The sequence below is a fragment of the Carex rostrata genome, chromosome 27, assembly GCF_964058835.1.
Source record: "Carex rostrata chromosome 27, lpCarRost1.2, whole genome shotgun sequence".
In the NCBI taxonomy this organism is placed as follows: Eukaryota; Viridiplantae; Streptophyta; class Magnoliopsida; order Poales; family Cyperaceae; genus Carex; species Carex rostrata.
Window position 1 is genome coordinate 1,953,578 of NC_135944.1, and position 19,148 is coordinate 1,972,725.

Below are 19,148 nucleotides of genomic sequence, written 5' to 3' on the forward strand. Positions count from 1 at the left end.
CTAGATTCCCTGAACATGCAATTCGAACCGAAAAATAAATAAAAATCCAAAAATAACATTTTTCTTTATCTTTAAAAATATGGTCTAGCTAGCTTGTGTTTCACATGATTAATATTCTTAGTAAGATAGCTAGTGTCAGTAAAAGTTTATCCAACTATTACTTCAACTAAAGTATTCAGTATTCACCTTGTGTTGTGAACCATAGATATATATACAATATAGGCGTTGTGATGTAAATGCTAGCCATCGGAATTTAATCACACTTTTCTTAAAAAAACAAGAAAAACAACATACTGATGTAATACGCAATATCATCAACTAGTAAACAGTAAAGAATTTTTCATACTTTCACACCCTTCCTTCTTACAACCATAAACTTTATAACAGTAGTGAGCAAATGAAACAAAAGGCAGTATACTGTGCCTTTATGGCTTTACCCAGTTCCTGACTAGCATTCTTCACTTGGTCAAACGACTGCCTCTTTTTCCTCAGCTGTTTAGTCAAGAAAGAAATCAATGTCAAAACAAGTTAGGGAAAGAAATAAACAGGTTTAATAAAAGAGAGTATGATAGAATATTAAAAAAGCATGTTTAAATTGAACTCCGAACCTTATTGGAAGGACTTGTCCTTCCTCAGCTGTTAAATAAAAAAGAACAATAAATCATTGGCAACAAAATTAAACTCAATATGAAATGAAATTAGAATTAATTAAAGAAAGAAATGGCAGCCACAATATGTACCTGGTTGCTGTGACTACATTTCCTCTTGTAACTTTGAGAAACATTTAGCTGTGCTGGCACAACATTAGGCAAACCGCCACGACCGCTGCCCCCCCACCTCAGCAACAGGTATAGTGTCGACTCTGGAACATTAATTTTTCATATTTTTTATGTTTTCTCAAAAGCCCTATAATAAAAAAATAAGGGGCTAAATTGTAAAAACAGAACTTCAACATTACCGTTCTCGATGTTGTAATCAGCAAGTGTGCGGTCATCCTCAAGTTGCTTCCTGGCATACATCAGGCTCTGGTCACTTATTGGGATCCCTACAACAAAGATCAGATTATTCAAACTAAGATTCTTACTTGAATATTTATATCTGATTTTATTTCAGATATATTGAGAACTGAAAAGAACAGCATGTTTGTTGTCTTATCAAGAAATCAGAGTATGGATAGTCTTAATTAGCACAGATTATCAAGAAATCTGAGTATGAATAGGCTTAATCAGAGTATCAAGAAATCAGAGTATGGATATCATTGCATCATTACATATCCCATGATCTCTGAAGGTAAAGAATCATACTAGGTTAACTCAAACCAAGAAGCCATACTGCTCTAGTATTCTTACTGGTTAAATAAAATCAGAGTTTAAACCAATTGTTAGAATCAGAGAGACACCTTTATGACTAAAAAAAAGTCATTTAAGGGAAATAATACAGTCAGTTGATCTGAATAATGCACATTATATTTCAAGGTTTAACAGCAAGATATAATCATGAAACAGAACAACTTCATAGCAGAAATATAATAAGTACAATCAAATAAACTAACATATAGCACCGAATCTATCAATAAATTTAAATATTCCATGGAGGATAGACTAGATTAATCAATACATCTTGCAAATGCAATAAACACAGAAAATGTAAGAAATGGTTGCATATACCTCAAGCATGATTGTATCTTTGTTTCTTACGAAGATCTGCATTTTTTCCTCTTGGTTGTTTCTTGGATCGCTCTGTCCTAGAGAGAAACAGTGAAGTGAACTAGCTGACTTGGCTATTTTGATCCTGTCGGTTTTCTCGACATCAACAGTGATCGTCTTCCCAGTTAGGTTTTTCACGAAAATATGCATTTTTCTCTATTTTTTGTTTCTTGGTTCGTTCTCTCCAGGAAAAGAAACCGGGAAGTGAGCTAGGGTTTTCTGTTTTTTAACATACTGAAATCATGCGGGCCCCATAATTCAGTGGATGTATTGATCTCAAATTGATCACACTTACTCGAGCTTTGGCATCATCAGGGCTGAGTGTAACAGTTCTCTGATAACACTTTGTGGCCCTCTGTCTGTCGCCTGCCACCTGTTTGTAAAAATGCCACAGAGAACAAAATACATGAGCATTATTGAGAAGGTAGAGATGAGACTTGAGAGGAACAAACGAGATTATAGTGACTGGAAAGGTTGGTTGGATCGGCGTCAAGATCTGGTCTCGGAGGTCGGATACATGCATCACTCCGGTCTCACTAATTATTTCGTTTTATTAATTCTAATTATTATAATCCCACCAGGTCAAACTACAAATAGTTTAACGATTTAAATAGGTTATTTCCAATTCACTGGATGTGCATGTACTGGAGCTGGAGCTGATGGATGTGTGAAGCATGAAGGCTGCTTGATGCGTGAAATGCTCCACAAAGCTGAGCTACCGGTTGATTGGTAAGTTAGTACTCCTGATGCGTACTTAGCATTTTAATAATTTAATTTTTTTTTCATCTGGCGGAATTTATCAAATAATTTTTTTATAATCAAAATCATATTTTTAAATGAGAAATGGGAAGAAATGTGAAATTTTTCTTATAAACCATAATTAATTAAAACAAATTTTTCATCTGACGGAATTTATCAAATAATTTTTTTATAATCAAAATCATATTTTTAAATGAGAAAGGGGAAGAAATGCGAATTTTTTTTTATAAACCATAATTAATTAAATCAAATTTAGTAAACCAGTGTGATTTTTTTTTTTTTTTTTTGAAAAAGCATAAAGATTGAATGGCCATTTCGGTCTCCATATTTACTTTTCTCCAGACCGAATTGACTATTCAGTCCCCACATGCAATTGATTTAATATTATTTCATTAGACGATTTACACTAAACCGCCTCCAATTAATAATACTAAACTTGATGAATAAAATATCAAGTTTCTAATTAATGGAATAATTTGTCAAATCAATGGACTGTTATGAAAATTTTGTTTTCTTTTGGTATTTTGTATTTTTAAGTTTTTTCTATTTTTATATAATACCATTTATATTGTCGAAAATAGTGTCCCAGCGGAGGGTACAGGCGGCGAGTACCGGATAGAATTTGCAATATTTTTTAGTCCCACAATATTTCCTTAAATCAGATAGCCACCATATATAAAAGAACTGCACAACATGATTGTCGCCTCCCTTGAAGCAATGCATTACAAATGCATTTAGCAAAACAAACAACCTAAACTTGAGAACCTATAGTGCACGTCATGTGCACTCAGCCATTTTTTAATTTTGCGAGAAAATATTAATGGTTCTACTTAAACGAATCTAAACGTACTTTCTTAGAAATTCCACATGTTAAAAATCTAAAAACACCAATCCGCTCTCTGTAACTCAATTCTATATAACTTTCATTTTCTAGTACAATTAAAATGACCCACCTGTCTACAGCTGTAGCACACAGCCCTCTTGCGACAGTAAGAAGGTCGGTCCAAACACTCCATTGTCGTCGCAGGAGAGGTGCATGTTACAGCTGTGGACTCGGCGAGAGTACCTGGAGGGATATGCTGTGATCAGAGAACCTGAGATCGATGTGTATGTTGCTTCAGTGCCACCTTTTATGAATGCCATTGAGCTTAATTTCATGTGACAGATACAAATTTATGCGCGCAAAATATTTGTAAAGTTAACAGTTGACCCAAGTCTTTTAATTAGTATGTACCTCCAGTTGAATATCCTCTCAAGTATTATATTATAATTGGATCCCTTTGGTTTTATTTTTCTCACAAAAGATACCTAATTAACTTGGTATTATAGTTTCCCCAATCTTTATTAGCTTGTAATGAGGATTAAAGCCTTAAAATGATTTCTAATTACATGTACTAAATTTTGACGTGCTATATATCTCCCACAAAGAGAAACATAGTTTAATCACCAATGCGTGCTATGTTAGGCATTAAAATTACTGTTTTCTTTTTGTCTAAATATTTATCTTAATTCTTTATTTGAGTTGTAATTTTTTTAGACTAAAATTGGGTTTTAGATTAGTCCGTGTAATGAAATTATATATAGAATGGTCAAACCGAACATATCAGTGAACATAAATATGAAATTATATATATATAAACACTTCGTAAAGCATCAGAAATTAAATTATTTAGGCATTGCCTTGTAATAATTTCCATCTTCAAAAGAGAAAAGCTATTATGTATTAAAATTTATATAATAAAAGAGAGCTGTCACAATAAATCTGAAAAAGTACAAAAACAATCCCTGTAATCTACGTAGTCTATGAAACAAAACAGAGGATCCAGCCGTTCGAGCAAAGGAACTCCCATGTTTCAATTCAATTGAACGGTCACGGATCCAAACTCAAACTTTCACTTACTTTAGAAGATCGGAAGGCCTTATTATGAAGGCCCGTCAAGAATTACAACGTTTGAGGGCCAGTTCAAATTCACAGAGATACCAGCGTTTGTGAATTACATAATTAGTTTGAGGGCCAGTTCATTCAATTTTTTTTAATGTTCAAAGTCACCTCGCAATTTTTTATTCCTAATTACCTATTTACTTTGATTTAATTTAAAGAAGAAGCTAATAATCTCCGGACCTCCGTCCCCGAAAAATTCCTGGACATTTTCAACTGATCTTGTAAACTAATTCAACAGATCCGATAATTGTATGGACAAAATCCTGTAAACATATTCACTAGATGTTCTCCAGATGAAACCGCATGAAACCTGATGAAACCGCGTGGTCAACGAACAAAGTCCAATTGGCAGTTAAAATCGGGACCACCTTCTAGAAGATATATAACGACCACGTTCTAGGATGTATTTATTGAACCAGGACCATATTTAAATTGTACAAATATATGCATAAATTCTGTAAACAAAAAAAAAATATTATTATAGAAGATATTTATTGAACCAGAACCAAAATTAAATTATGTTAACAAAAAAATAAATAAATATTTTCAGCTAATTTATTTTTTATTTTTAGAACCTTTTAGCAGATCTTTGTTGAAACGTTTGTACATTCTGTCTTTGTAATTCTGTATCCTTTGCGTGATAATTTGGTAGATGTAAACCTTAATTCTGTAAACTATATGAAATGATTCTGTGAACCTAATAATTTTGAAAATTAAATTTTTAAATATAAATTCATATTTCCGAAACAAAATTTATCATAAATTGTGAACAAAGTTGAAAGCATGAACAACAAAGGCTACATTATTGACATAACACATCATCCAATCCTGTAAACAAATCAGCATAATTCTATTAACTAGTAAAATTCTTTCAATAATTCTGTGAACATATACACCGTAACAAAGAAAAAAAATCTTTCAACAATTTTACATCAGACCATTCACTACTTGCGCACTCTGAAAAATATTCTGCAAGTGAGAAAAAAGTCTCATTGCAATAATAACCCTCTTCTGAGTTATGTCCTCCTGCAAAATAAAAAAAAAGATATTATTATTAAAAAAAAAAGTTAAATTACAACAAGAAAACAATAGAAATAGCTAAAAAAAAGTAACCTAAGAAAAATTCATTTCACTATCCGTTATTAACCTGAGAAAATTCTATTTCTAATAAATTATTTACTAGAAATAGGATTTTAAATTTGTTGAATAATTTACCATATGTAGGGCTTATTTTCAATAAATTATTTACCAGAATTGGCATATTTGAAATTTTATTTAAAACGTGTGTAGAGTTGAAAATTTTATATTTTTTATATTAAATAAAAATTTCGGACCAAACTGCCTTTTTTTTCTTGGAGATAAGAATTTGAAGAATACGGAACGGCCATTTTCTAATTTATTAATGGACTAGAATTTGCAGGATTATTTAAGTAAATTTATTTTTAGGAGATAATTAAATGGTCAAATTTAACTTAACTTGTTGTTTTATAATTATATATTAATCTGGCAATTCATTAATATCTATGGAGGCGCACATATAAAGATTAAAGGTGACAAAGCAGGAAAACTTTATTTAGAAAAAAGAAACACTATAAATATTTGTTCAAACTCACAACAATTATTGAGTGACACATATTTATAAAAAAAATACTCAACAAAAACACATGTTAATGACATGTTTTCAATACATAAAAGGGTTATTTTTTTTCTAAATATAGGGGGAGTTTCATGTATCCCTCCAAAAACTTTAATATTACGTATTTTTCTCAAAAGTATAACATCTTCTATTTAATTAAAATAAAAATTCTAATATTTCTAAAAAATAAAAAATATAACATCTTTTATTTTATTAAAATAAAAAATTAGAAATTCTATTTCTGATAAATTATTTACTAGAAATAGGATTTTAAATTTGTTGAATAATTTACCGTACATAAGGCTTATTTCTGGTAGATTATTTACCAAAATTGGAAGATTTGAAATTTTTTTCAAAATGTGTGTAGACTTGAAAATTTTATATTTTTTATATTAAATAAAAATTTCGGACCAAACTGTCGTTTTTTTTCTTGGAGAATTTGAGAAATATCTGGAACAACCATTTTCTAATTTATTAATGGATTAGAATTTGCAGGATTATTTAAGTAATTTTATTTTTAGTAGATAATTAAATGGTCAAATTTAACTTAACTTGTTGTTTTATAATTATATATTGGTCTGACAATTCATTAATATCTATGGAGGCGCGCATATAAAGATTAAAGGTGACAAAGCATGAAAACTCTATTTAGAAAAAAGAAACACTATAAATATTTGTTCAAACTCAGGAAGATGATGAGGTGTTGTTTCATATCTTTTGAGATGAGCGAGGTGGTCCAATAAAAGATAAGCCATATGATTTTAGTGTGGAGAACCTAAACGGAGAAGGTTCGGTCGAAGGCGGAGGTGTACTACGGGGATGCAGTATGCCAGGAGAAGACAAAAAATAGGTGGGGCTGCCAGGCTACTGCCCTGCGGGACATCACCGAGTGAAACAATTATTGAATAGAGCAAAGCAAGTAATAATTACAATGAAGATTGTTTTTCTACTTGTTATCGTTTTGTTTTTTTCCGGTAAGTAATTAATTAATTTCATTTCATATATATGTCGTTAATTATTACAGCTAGCTAGCTAGCTAGAACTATATATTATTATTTTTTGTTTTCCAATAAAATAAATTAATTAGGTCCAACACTTACAGTAAATGCGTGTGATGAAATGGAGATGTATTTGCCATTATATTGCACTGATCAGGGACGGTGCAATTTCGGAATGGATTGCACTCCCAAATTGTGCCAACAAAAATGTGGTGAACAAAGTTTCGGAAGCCCCATCAAAAGCCGATGTCAAGACAACAAATGTTATTGTCTGTATGACTGCTAGCATATCGATGAATATATATATATATATATATATATATATATGTATGCACGCATATATAATGTAATTATTCAGATTGATCTATGGATCGATTCAGTACTGCATTTAATTTAATTAATTTGTAAGTATTACTAAATTTTGATTATATTAATTTGGCTATTAGTCATTAATGAAAACTAATAAATTTGTGTGTATTTTCTGCGGGGATAATAGAATAACGACATCAACAAATAAAATTAATTAATACTTTAATTTTATTTCAATATATAGTTAACAATGCTAGAAAATACATACAAATTTATTAGTTTCCATTAATGACTAATAGACAAATTAATATAATCAAAATTTAGTAATAAGTACAAATTAATTAAATTAAATGCAGTACTGAATCGATCCATGGATCAATCTGAATAATTACATTATATATGTATGCGTGCATATATATATATATATATTCATCGATCTGCTAGCAGTCATATAGGCAATGACATTTGTTGTCTTGACATTAGCTTTTGATGCAGCTTCCGAAATTTTGTTCCCCACATTTTTGTTGGCACAATTTCAGAGTGCAATCCATTCTGAAATTGCACCGTTCCTGATCAGTGCAATATAATAGCAAATACAACTCCATTTCATCACATGCATTTACTGTTGATGTTGGACCTAATTAAATTTATTTTATTGAAAAACAAAAAAATCATAATAATATATAGTTCCAGCTAGCTAGCTAGCTGTAATAATTAATATATATATGAAATGAAACTAATTAATTACGTACCGAAAAAAATCAAAACGAGAACAAGTAGAAAAATAATCTTCATTGTAATTATTGCTTGCTTTGCTCCATTCAATAATTTAACCTATGAAAGCAACAAATTATCCTAATTTAACTTATGAAAGCAACCTAAAGAACTTCACCGTTACTGGTACCTCCAAGTTGCACTTCTACCTGCTGTAGGTACAGTTTACCAGTATTTTTCCTAACCCAATTTTCCTACTGCTGATCGTTGTGTCTGAACAGACCCTTATCAAGGATCTGACTGATGTTATTCTGTACCGCTACATACTCCGGTATCGTGCCTTCTAATGCGGTACCCATTGTGCGCGCCCAATTTGCCATGTTATGTGGTTGCGTGAGTAATGTCCTGCTTACATGTCGTATGATGATACTGCCAGCCGCTTCCTGGTATAACAGCACAGCTCATGCTACCTTTTCCGCTGCTTTCCAGGAAGGAATATTTGCGCTATCTCCCTGTATTATAGCATCCACCAAAGACTTGCAATCAGAACATATAGTCACAGGTATGTGCTGAGCCTGTTTAACATAGTTCAGTGCTTCAAGTACAGCCTGTGCCTTGGCATCAAAAGGGTCTTCGCATGTAGTGTGACCTGTGTGAGCATGCATAAGCTCCCCCTCTGCGTCAAAACAGAAAAAAGCTGTACCTGTCTTTTTTGTGCTGTCCCAGGATGCATCTGTAAGAATTGTGATAGTTCCAATTGGCATGTTGATACCCTCTACCCTTTCTTTTGAGAGCCCATTTTCAGATGCAGTGTTGGCCTTCCCCATTGCTCTTGCCTATTCTATTATCCCTGTCGGTGTTGCAATTTCACCCTTGAAAATGAGAGAATTTCGATCCTTCCATACGCAGGCAACAGACAGAGGGCCACAAAGTGTTATCTGAGAACTGTTACACTCAGCCCTGATGATGGCAAAGCTGGAGTAAATGTGATCAATTTGAGAGCAATACATCCACTGAATTGTGGGGCCCACATTATAAATATCCAATTTCTCGGATGGGTATTCTCCCTAATAACTGTCCTGTCCTGAAAGTTGAAACGACATTTTCGGAGGGGCAACCTCATTATTTAAGTATGTTAAAAAGCAGAAAACCCTCAGATCCCTATATATAACATTAATTAGTACTCTTCACCTCACTAGCTCACTTCCCTTCCCTGTTTCTTTCCAGGAGAGAACTAAGCAAGAAACAAAAAAGAGAGAAAAATGCAGATTTTCGTGAGAAACTCACTAGGAAGACAATCACTGTTGATGTTGAGAAAACCGGCACGATCAAAATAGTCAAGTCAGCTAGTTCACTTCACTGTTTCACTCTAGTACTCACCATAGATAACTTGATTAAGTGAGGTTGGATCATACCAAATAGATGTATTCTTTGCAAGGCGGAAGCGGAGACAATTTATCACATCTTCAATGAGTGCCCTTTAACTAAGGCATTATGTGATACTGTAGGCGCTCAACACAACAGGGTTACTGGTATGGCCGACTGACATGCTGACACAAGTCGTGCACAGTAAGCAATCAAGATCAATTATGCATATCATGTTGTTTGTGCTGTTGGGGGGGGGGGGGGGGGGGGGCGCAAATTTTTTACAGATTCAAATAAGGAGGTACAAGAGTTGGCAGATGGAATGATGGCTCAGTTCAAATTCACAGAGATACCATCATTAATTCCAGGAGCACTTCAAAATTTGTTTTTTAAATTTACTTTTACTTTTTTTAGTTTTCCTTCCACTTAATGGTTTTTGTGTACTCAGACCAGACTTATAACTGAACCTTTATATTAATACAAATGGGGGCATGACCCTCATTTTACTTAAAAAAATATATATTCTCAATTTTTATCCCAAGCCCCCAATATAACTCAGACTGGCATTAACACTATCTTTCACACTATCTTTCAATTTTTCAATGGACATCAATGCAATTCAAGGATTGGAGGATGCCAACAAAACTAGGAGAGGAACTACAAGGGAAGGAGAATTCTTCATCTTTGCTAACTTCAGTTGTGAAGTAATGACTGTGTTGAGTTGAAGAGAAAGAAAGGATTGAAGCAGTATTTGTAGAGAGTGTTAACTGTGTGAATGCATAGACCGGGTAAAAGTCAAGTAAACTTGGATTTAGATATTTTGTTGACCAAGTCAAATACTTCATCAAAATTTCTAATCAAAGTCAATTGACTTTATCTTTAGTGGTGTACGTACATCGTCTTTAGTTGAGACGTTGTTATATTTTTTAATTTTTTATCCATCTAAAACTAATCGTATTCATACTTTATCCGTTAAAAATTTACAGCTAATAAATTGATAGTTTATATATGACAAAAGTATCTACCTCAAAAATATAACAAGAACATAAATCATCATTCTTATATTAAGCACGTAGATGTTCTAATGTGTCAATAGTTTTGATTGATAGATAAAATTTCAAATTGAGTATCAGCTCAAAAATCAAACAGTTTGTCTTTTTTTATTATATGTATATTTATTTATTTATTTTTACATGTAAATGTCTATATTTATTTAAATATGTACTCAACACACGTACTCGCCACATGTAAATGTTTTAATTTCATTGTTCTTTTTTTAATTCCTAAACCCCCTTTTTAATTATCAAATACTCGATTTTCTGGTTGATATCTTTCTATTTTTGAAATGTCATTTAAGAATATAAATTTTCTTATTTGTAATTCTTGATTTCATTGTATTTCAATGTGTCATGCGCTAATATTTCCTAATATAGTTATAAATTTACTAATATTAATTTATCGCTCAGTTAGTTTGGTTTCAATTGATGAAACTTTTTAAAAGTAATATTAATTCTTGATTTCATTGTATTTCAATGTGTCATGCACTAATATTTCAATCGAAATTAGAAGGTTTATAAATTAATTTTAATGCATTAATTTATTGAACATTTATATATAGATGCATCACTTGTAAGGTAAACGAGTTCCAACGGTTCAGATTTGTCATTTGAAGTCAATCCGATAGGTTTTAGAGTTGAGTTCATAAAGAAGGTTAGTAAACTTAGAAACACTCTAGTTCTACGCATTCTTTTTATTGGTCTATTTTTTATGAGATTTTTTTTATGTTATAAAATGATTATGTTGAGAGCACTTGAGCACAATACTAGTATGTTAGTATAAACACAATCATCATAAAAGTGCTTCTATTGGGTTTCATTTCTAGCCTATCTCAACTCGTTTGGGACTAAAGACTTGGTTATTGTTGTTGTATTGATCTGAAATTTCCATCAAAATATACGCCGGTTTAACTAATAGAGGATTTGGAATTCATTAGGTGTGTGGAGTTGTTGTAATGAGACCCACCTTGCCACAACTTTTCACCAACCACTACCACTATGGTCATAAGACCCACGTTGGAATTTTATATGTATATTTCAATTTCTAAATGTTTCTTGATATCTTTGTAAAATCAGCATTCTCATAGAAATGAATAGTGTAAAACATATATAGCTAATTACTCTTTTAACGTACAAGTTACAATCAAACAAAGTAATTAGTAACATACTGGTACAGATGATCAGTTACACCAAGGAATGTTGCATGCTGTTAAAATTTGTAATCCTTAATATTACCATATATACCTTTATTTGTTTGTTGTGTCTTCAAAAGCATGCCAATGTATAGCTTGTGATCTACAAAATTGAACAATAAATTTGAAAGTATGTAAAAAAAAAAAGATGGTAACGTATCAAAATGCTTCAAAGTCTCATATCTTACTGCACTAGTTGCTGCCAACAACAAAGCATCAACAAAGTCTCAATTGATTCTCAATTATCCATTGATAAACAATCATGTAATTATAGTGCAGTAAGATTTGAGAATCAATGGATTAATATAGAAATAATTGCATGACTAGAAAAAAAAAAAAAAAAAAAATACAACAGACAGAACTATGCCTGTTTTTTAGGTGCATTCAAAATAGATTATTTTGGGCCTATTCCAGCCCATTGAGAAGGCCCATTTCCCCTTTCACTCATCCACAATTCCATTCAAGTTCTATCCCATTCATAAACTATTCCCATTTTTTTTTTCACAAATGTTGTGACCTTAGACTATCTATGGTCAAATACCAAGTCGGCCTTTGCAGAGAAATATCCCTGTGATATTATAGAAAAAATAAAAATAAAAAATATGGAAAGGATATATATAGCCGGGATATGGCTATTAAAATTGAAAATTTTATATATATCACAATCAGCTAGATGTCATGCAAATTCAAAGGATGTGTGTGGTGTGCAAGTTTAAAAAATAGCCTTAATTAGCTGTAGAAATCATGCTATGGTTGAGTGTGATTCATCAAGATAATGACATTTTTTTAAGTTTGAATAATTATATTTGAGAGATTAAAATTATGCATTTTTTAACAAGAATGGGAGAATGTTAAATACTAGTAATAATTCAATCATGGATTATGTGAAATTGGCATATATAGTATATAAATTTGTAGAAATAGAATGAATGATCACATGAATTTTTAAAAAATTACAATCTGCTATATCATGCAATTAATTTATTTTTAATGCAATATAAAAAGTTGATCTTAACACATTCTTTTGTTCTCATCATCATCTTGAAAGTGAAATTTAATAGGAAATAAAATGCGTTACGTATGAATGGGAATTATTCTCCTTTTCTTTCTATGATTAGATGAAATTTATGCCATGTTATATTTTCCACAAGCGTTCTGAAATTGCTCATAGTAATTACTAATTTTAGTAAAAAAAATTTGTCAATAAGGTAGGAAAAGTGTTCAACGACATATTTTGGTAAAGCATCAAAAGGAAGAAAAAAAATTCCTTTTTATATCTAAGCCAGTTATAATGCTCATTTGAAAAACTAGCATTGAAAAGGGAGATATTAAAAAATTAAGCTATCCTCTGCACTCATTGTTATTTTTCTCTTTAATTTGTCGTTTTTTTCTTCAGAAATTTCAATTTATGGAAGCTTCCATAGCCACCGTAAATATTAAAATTTAAATTCTCCCCAACAAATTAAATCAAATGTGCAATTTGAAACTTTTCTAAAGTTTAAATAAATTTGAAAAACTCTTAATTAATTGTACCAAATGCAAGTATAATCATTTTGCAATAGGATGTTTGTACATGAAGAATTAAACTAGAAATTGTATTTTTTTGAGGAAATAATAGCGATCTTATCTTTATTTTATATTAACCGCAATTCAAGATTACATTAAACTAAAATTGTGTTTTGTCCGAAAAAAATTCGGACAAATTTTTATGTAAAGTTAGGTTTAAATTGTTCAATTTTGTGTTGATATTTGTATAACAAACTTAGAAGTTCATAAATTTAAACAGTACCATAAATTTAAATTAATCATGCAAATTTTGACACAAATAGTATGATTTTGACCGATTTTGAATAAGACATTCTACTTTGAACAAAAACTCACCCAATTGACTAGAAGGACATTTTGTATGACAATTGCGGTACCAACATTGACTTTGGTTTGTGAAAAAGTGAGTCAAATTTGGAAGCATTCGAATTTCAGAATTCAAACTTAAGTGGACCCCCGTCAATTATTTGCTATTTTGTTTCAAAAAAATTTTAACTAGGCATTTCGTTTGAGAATTTTTTTTTGTTTTAGTAAAAGTTGATCCTCAAGTTTTTCGAGACATCTAATTATTTAATATTTAAATTTTTTAATCTGAATTTCGAGTCTGTGATTTCGCTTGAGAAAAAATGGCCATACTTGCTCCAATTTCTGCTTGAGAAACATGTTTTTTCTTTTATATATTTTAATTAGGAAGCACTTAGCTATTCTCTCATAGCAATCCCTCATTTCATTCCCCAGTCATTAACTACTTCAATAACTACTAACTATTTAAGGAGACCACTTACTATTTGGGGACCACCTAATATCTGAAAGATTTTACAACTGGCGAGCGCAAGTATTCATCTATAATGCATCAAGTATTCATTTATAATACATCAAGTATTCATATCTAATATATCAAGTATTTTAAAAAAAAAAGCTAGACACGTTTTTAAAGGTGGATTTTTTTTTCTCCGTTCAATCTAATCAATATTTCTGATGATCGGTGAGGAATTTTACAAATTTAAAACCACGAATGTTTTCTACATAATTTTATCTTTCAAATGAGATCCATGATGACATACTTTTGAGTTGTCTATTGCACAAGTATTCATCCTCGTAATGCAAGTGTAAATATAAAAACTGGATACATCACTCATTCATCTTTTACACATTTTTAGAAGTGGTTTTTTTTCTCTATTAAATCTAACCAATATTTATGACGATCTGTGAGGAATTTTGCAAATCTAAAATCACGAACGTTTTCTACACAATTTTATTTTTCAAATAAGATCCATGATAACATACTTTCGAGTTGTCCGTTGCACAAGCATTCATCCCTTATCGAGAAAGTATTTATTCTCGTCGTGCAAGTGCAAATATAAAAACTGGACACATCACTCATCCATCTTTTACACATTTTTAGAGGTGAATTATTTTTTCTCCATTCAATCTAACCAGTATTTTCTAACGATCTGTGAGGAATTTTGCAAATCTAAAACTACGAACATTTTCTACACAATTTTATCTTTCAAATGAGATCCATGATGACATGCTTTCGAGTTGTTCGTTGCACAAGTATTAATATCTTGTCATGCAAGTATTCATTCATACACGTTGAAGTATTCATTCATATACCTCTATTTTTTTCAAAATTTGTTTTTATGTCATTTACTTAATACACAGTAGCCTAATTCACTATTAATAAAACTTTGTTCTTTGCAAAACTCGCTATTTTATGAGGAAGGGGAACATAGACATGAAAGGGATTAATTGCATCCACATATACAAAATTATTTTGATACAATTGATGGATCTGACCCGGTAGAGACGTGCTCTAGTATTCATTCATACACGTTGAAGTATTCATTCCCGGCAAAGGTGTGCTTGATTGGGATGGAGTGACGGATGACCTCTGACAGAATGTTCGCTGGAGCGGGAGCAGCAGGCATAAACAGAAAAAACCGAGACAGAAGTGTAAGAAGGGGGAGCTTATTGTATTTACCATTTCGAGGTAGGAGATGGTGGGAGGTGGGAGAGGGAGGGAGCTTATCGATGGAAAAACGGAGGCGGATGCGGAGGCGAATGTGGAGGTGGGAGAGGAAGGTAGAGGTGGAGGTGAGGTGTGGTGTGGGAGGTGGAGGTGGGAGAGATAGAGGTGGGAAAGGGAGGTGGGAGAGGCAGGAGAGGCAGGAGAGGCAAAAGTGGGAGAGGGAGACGGAGGCGGAGGTGGGAGAAAAAGATGGAGGTGAAAGAGAAAAATGGAGGTGGAAGAGAAAGGGAGAAAGAAAAAAGAAATAAAGGTTGTTAGAAATGGTAGTTATAGTTAAAATAGAAAGTTAGTTAAGAAAATAAATGGGGGATGGATAGGTAGAGGAAATTATAATTACCCTTTTAATTATATATTGGTATTGTTTATTTTTCAATGTCTGTCGAGTTATGTATTGTTACTTACGAAATTTTTATTTATGCCATATTTACAAAAAAAATATAAACCAAAACACTCTATTTCATGAAGAATTCTAAAAATACCTAGACCACCAAACACCTCTGTAGCCTCAAAGACTAGAGGCCGCCAATTGACTCTAGAGTCCCAGCCTAAAGACCTCCCAATGGATTAGTGGCCCTATTTTTTTCGGCTGCTACGTTTTATTTTAATTAGGTTGTCATTTATTTTATTTTTAAATTATGTTTTATGTATGGATATTTTTAAATATTTAATTAGGATGTCGACTTTCTTCTCATTATGTAATATTATTGTTACATATGCAAAAAAAAAAAAAAAAAAAAAAAATTCGTAAAACGTTGTAACGTTTTTAAAACGTTATGTAACGTTTTTCACTGTAAAACTTAATAAAAATGGTAATTTTATGAAGGCTGGATTCAATTAAAACGTCATAACGTTTTCAGAAAACGTTATAACGTTTTATACACTAAATTATGCGTTTTATACACTATTTCCTACGTTTTTCACCAGTTGAATCGTTATAACGTTTTATGCGACAATGTGAGGGTCTATTTAGCAAAATTATGTGTCTCTTTCTCTCTCACTCCGTCCCTTCTCCCTGCCTGGTGTGTGTTCCGCCCCAAAGAGAAAAGAGAGAGAGAGAGCTCCATTATTTCACGAAAGTTCGGGAAATCGAAGGTAGGAACGAGAAATTGGACGTGGATCTCATCTAGCTCTCCCATTTGGTATTCCCTTCTCTCCTCTTCTCCCTCAAAATCCGAATTTCACCATTGTTAGGGTTTCTCGTTTTAAACCCGAGGTTTGTGTTTGAATTACTTGTAGACTAGCTCCTTGAGCCTCCTTGGTTGTTTATGTGTCGATTCTTTTCCCGATTTCACCTCGATTTTGGATTCCCATTTCTAGGGTTTTTGGTACCAAATCCAAAATTTGGAAATGTTATTGATCGGTTAGGCTAATCCGACCAAATAGAATTGTAATTGGTATACCTCTCTCTCAACCTTGACATAGAGCGATTAATTCAATTTTCGACCAAATTAGGGTTTAATTAATTGGCAAATTGAATTGTTACGAGAACCAAAATAGTGAGACGGTAAAGGAATTGCTACCAAATTGGAATTGTGTATGGTCTAGAGGACCCAAACGTGAATATGAGAATTGATAAGAGATGTTAAGTAATTAAGACCAATGAAGAAAGGGTTGACACCAAAATATATGAATTTCGTTAAGGAAAGTATAAAGAGATTAATACAACTCAAGCAAGCACCCGAACAAAGGTTAAACCAAGGGTACATTTAATATAGGTGTAGGCTCGGCCGAGCAAGACTTTGCGGGACATTTCGGGACGTCTGATCCATAACTAAGCGGTATGCTCGTCGTAATCAGGTGCGGGGTTCTTGGACTTGTTTGATATTTTATTTTCAGAAATTAAACTCTTTTCGATTGTCATGTTGTGTGATTGATTGTTGCATACTTGGAATTGTCATGTTGTATGTTTGATTGTTGCATAATTAGAATTATGTGAATTGTGTGCATAATACATCTAAAACCGAATTGTTGCGGTATGGTTGATTTGCATATTTGTATGGTTGTCATTTTGATTGTTCTCTTATGAGTTGACTATGGATAAAGGTCACCACAAATTGATGATTGTGAAATGATATGTGAATGAAATGGCAAGGTTGAGCTGTATCAGCTAACTTTGAGATGATATGTGAATGAATTTGCAAAGTCTGCAAGCTGGCTTTGATCCCAGGATCCTAATGGCCTTAGGTGAACGGCTCTCGAGGTATCCCAGTACCGGTTGGGACGAGGGGTGGGTGACTATATGTATATGTTGATTGTGATTGTGGGTGACCTATGTGTGACGTCTATGGCTCGGGGGCATTACCCTACGTGGTAATACATTTGGATGGTCAATTGACTATGACGACATTCTGATTTATTTCATGTGAATTTTCATTTTATGACTCCGAACCAGACTTTAGTAAATGGTTAAGCCAAAGCATTTACAGATGGGTGTCAGACAAAGGGTCCAGCTCGGTGGAACATCTGTAGGTGTCTGTAACCCTACAGATGAGGGTCAGATAAAAGGTCCAGCTCGGTGGAACATCTGTAGATGCTACCAGCCATAATAAAATGAGTCAGGCCAAAAATGTGTTTGTTTGAACTTCATCTTGGAAATTCCTTAAGTTGTTTTTCATTCGATTATTGTTGTCGAGTACATGCATTCATTTATATATATATTGTTATAGAACTGCTAATGCGATTTTGTATGGATTTCATTTTTGAACATGGAGTCTGATTGCAAGTCCAATAATCTAATTGTGGCAAATTTCGCACTGAGAATTTATTCTCACCCCCTCCCTTTGGGTCATTTTCAGGTTTATTACAAGGATACAGCAGATGAGGATATTGGTAATGCATATAAAAGATCCACTGCCTTGCGTATGTATATGCCTTAATAAATATACGCGGCAGGCTGTCAGACCCGGGATTTGGGGTGTGACAATTATGTTAAATTAGATTATCTTATTTTTAATTTATGGGAGTGCAAGGGAAAGGAAATTGCCCAAATTGTGTTGTTCTTAATAAATGGCATAGGTTAAGATAATATTTTTGTTAGGGGTAAATAATTTAACAGAGCAGTTTTGGCTTCATACAGCGCACAGACTATACAATCAAAATAGAGTTGCATATGGTTTGTGCACTGCATAAAGTCAAAAACTAATCTGTTAAAATATTTATCTAGTATTATTATGTAAATTGTGCAAGGGGAAGGAAAGGATGCCCAAATGAGGGCAACAAGAAAAAAAAAAGCATATCTTGCTTGATTCATGCCATTTTATATTTTAAGTTTTCTTGATTCATGCCCTTTTATATCTTGTTTGATTCACGCCTTTGCTTGATTCAAGATGTTCAATTGAGGCAAAAATAAATAAATAAATAACCTTAAGCCAAACATTACACAGTTTTAATTTTATACTCCAATTAATTAAACATGAATAACTTAAGTCGGTATAAATTAAAATAACTAATTTAGACCTCAATCCACAATCATACAAAATAAAATTGTCTATACTTTATCCTAGGATTTAATCATGTAAATTTGCTAATAAATTTCCATCAATATTTGCACACAATACTAATCAAACGACTGTAATTTTTTTTTTTAATACAAAATATCAAAAGGAGAAATTAAATAATATTACATGCATACAACAAATTGTTATAAAATGATAAATGAAAAATTAAATAAATAAGTGATGGTATCTTTTCATCCACGTGGTAGGTTCCACGTATTAATATCTATATCATGAGGATTTAGATATCAAATTTTTTTATTTTTTTTGTCGTATACTCTTTTTAGCAATCAAATATTAATTTTCTATCAAATTATTGTATCGTGCAAACATGGTAGAACAACCTCACAATTAATATAATTTATGATTAGGACGTTTATGACATGATTCTAATTTTTAA

At 32.2% G+C, this 19,148-nt stretch overlaps 1 protein-coding gene across 1 annotated transcript; it reads right to left on the reverse strand.

The window, feature by feature from the left end:
* Nucleotides 1–378: 378 nt before the first annotated feature.
* LOC144544818 (ubiquitin-ribosomal protein eL40 fusion protein-like) lies at nt 379–1,856 on the reverse strand. The gene is made up of 4 exons (XM_078293366.1): nt 1,757–1,856; nt 959–1,045; nt 741–862; nt 379–492 (listed from the first exon to the last, which is right to left on the reverse strand). Exons 1-4 carry the CDS (start codon nt 1,854–1,856, stop codon nt 379–381), a joined length of 423 nt encoding a protein of 140 aa, XP_078149492.1.
* Nucleotides 1,857–19,148: the final 17,292 nt, after the last annotated feature.

Excerpts from the sequence above, each read along its gene's own strand:
- LOC144544818 (XM_078293366.1), bottom strand. The coding sequence starts at position 1,856 with ATGCATATTTTCGTGAAAAACCTAACTGGGAAGACGATCACTGTTGAT. Across the intron at positions 863-958 it reads TGATTACAACATCGAGAACG|AGTCGACACTATACCTGTTG; the intron begins GTAATGTTGAAG and ends TTAATGTTCCAG. Across the intron at positions 493-740 it reads AATGTAGTCACAGCAACCAG|CTGAGGAAAAAGAGGCAGTC; the intron begins GTACATATTGTG and ends TTGACTAAACAG.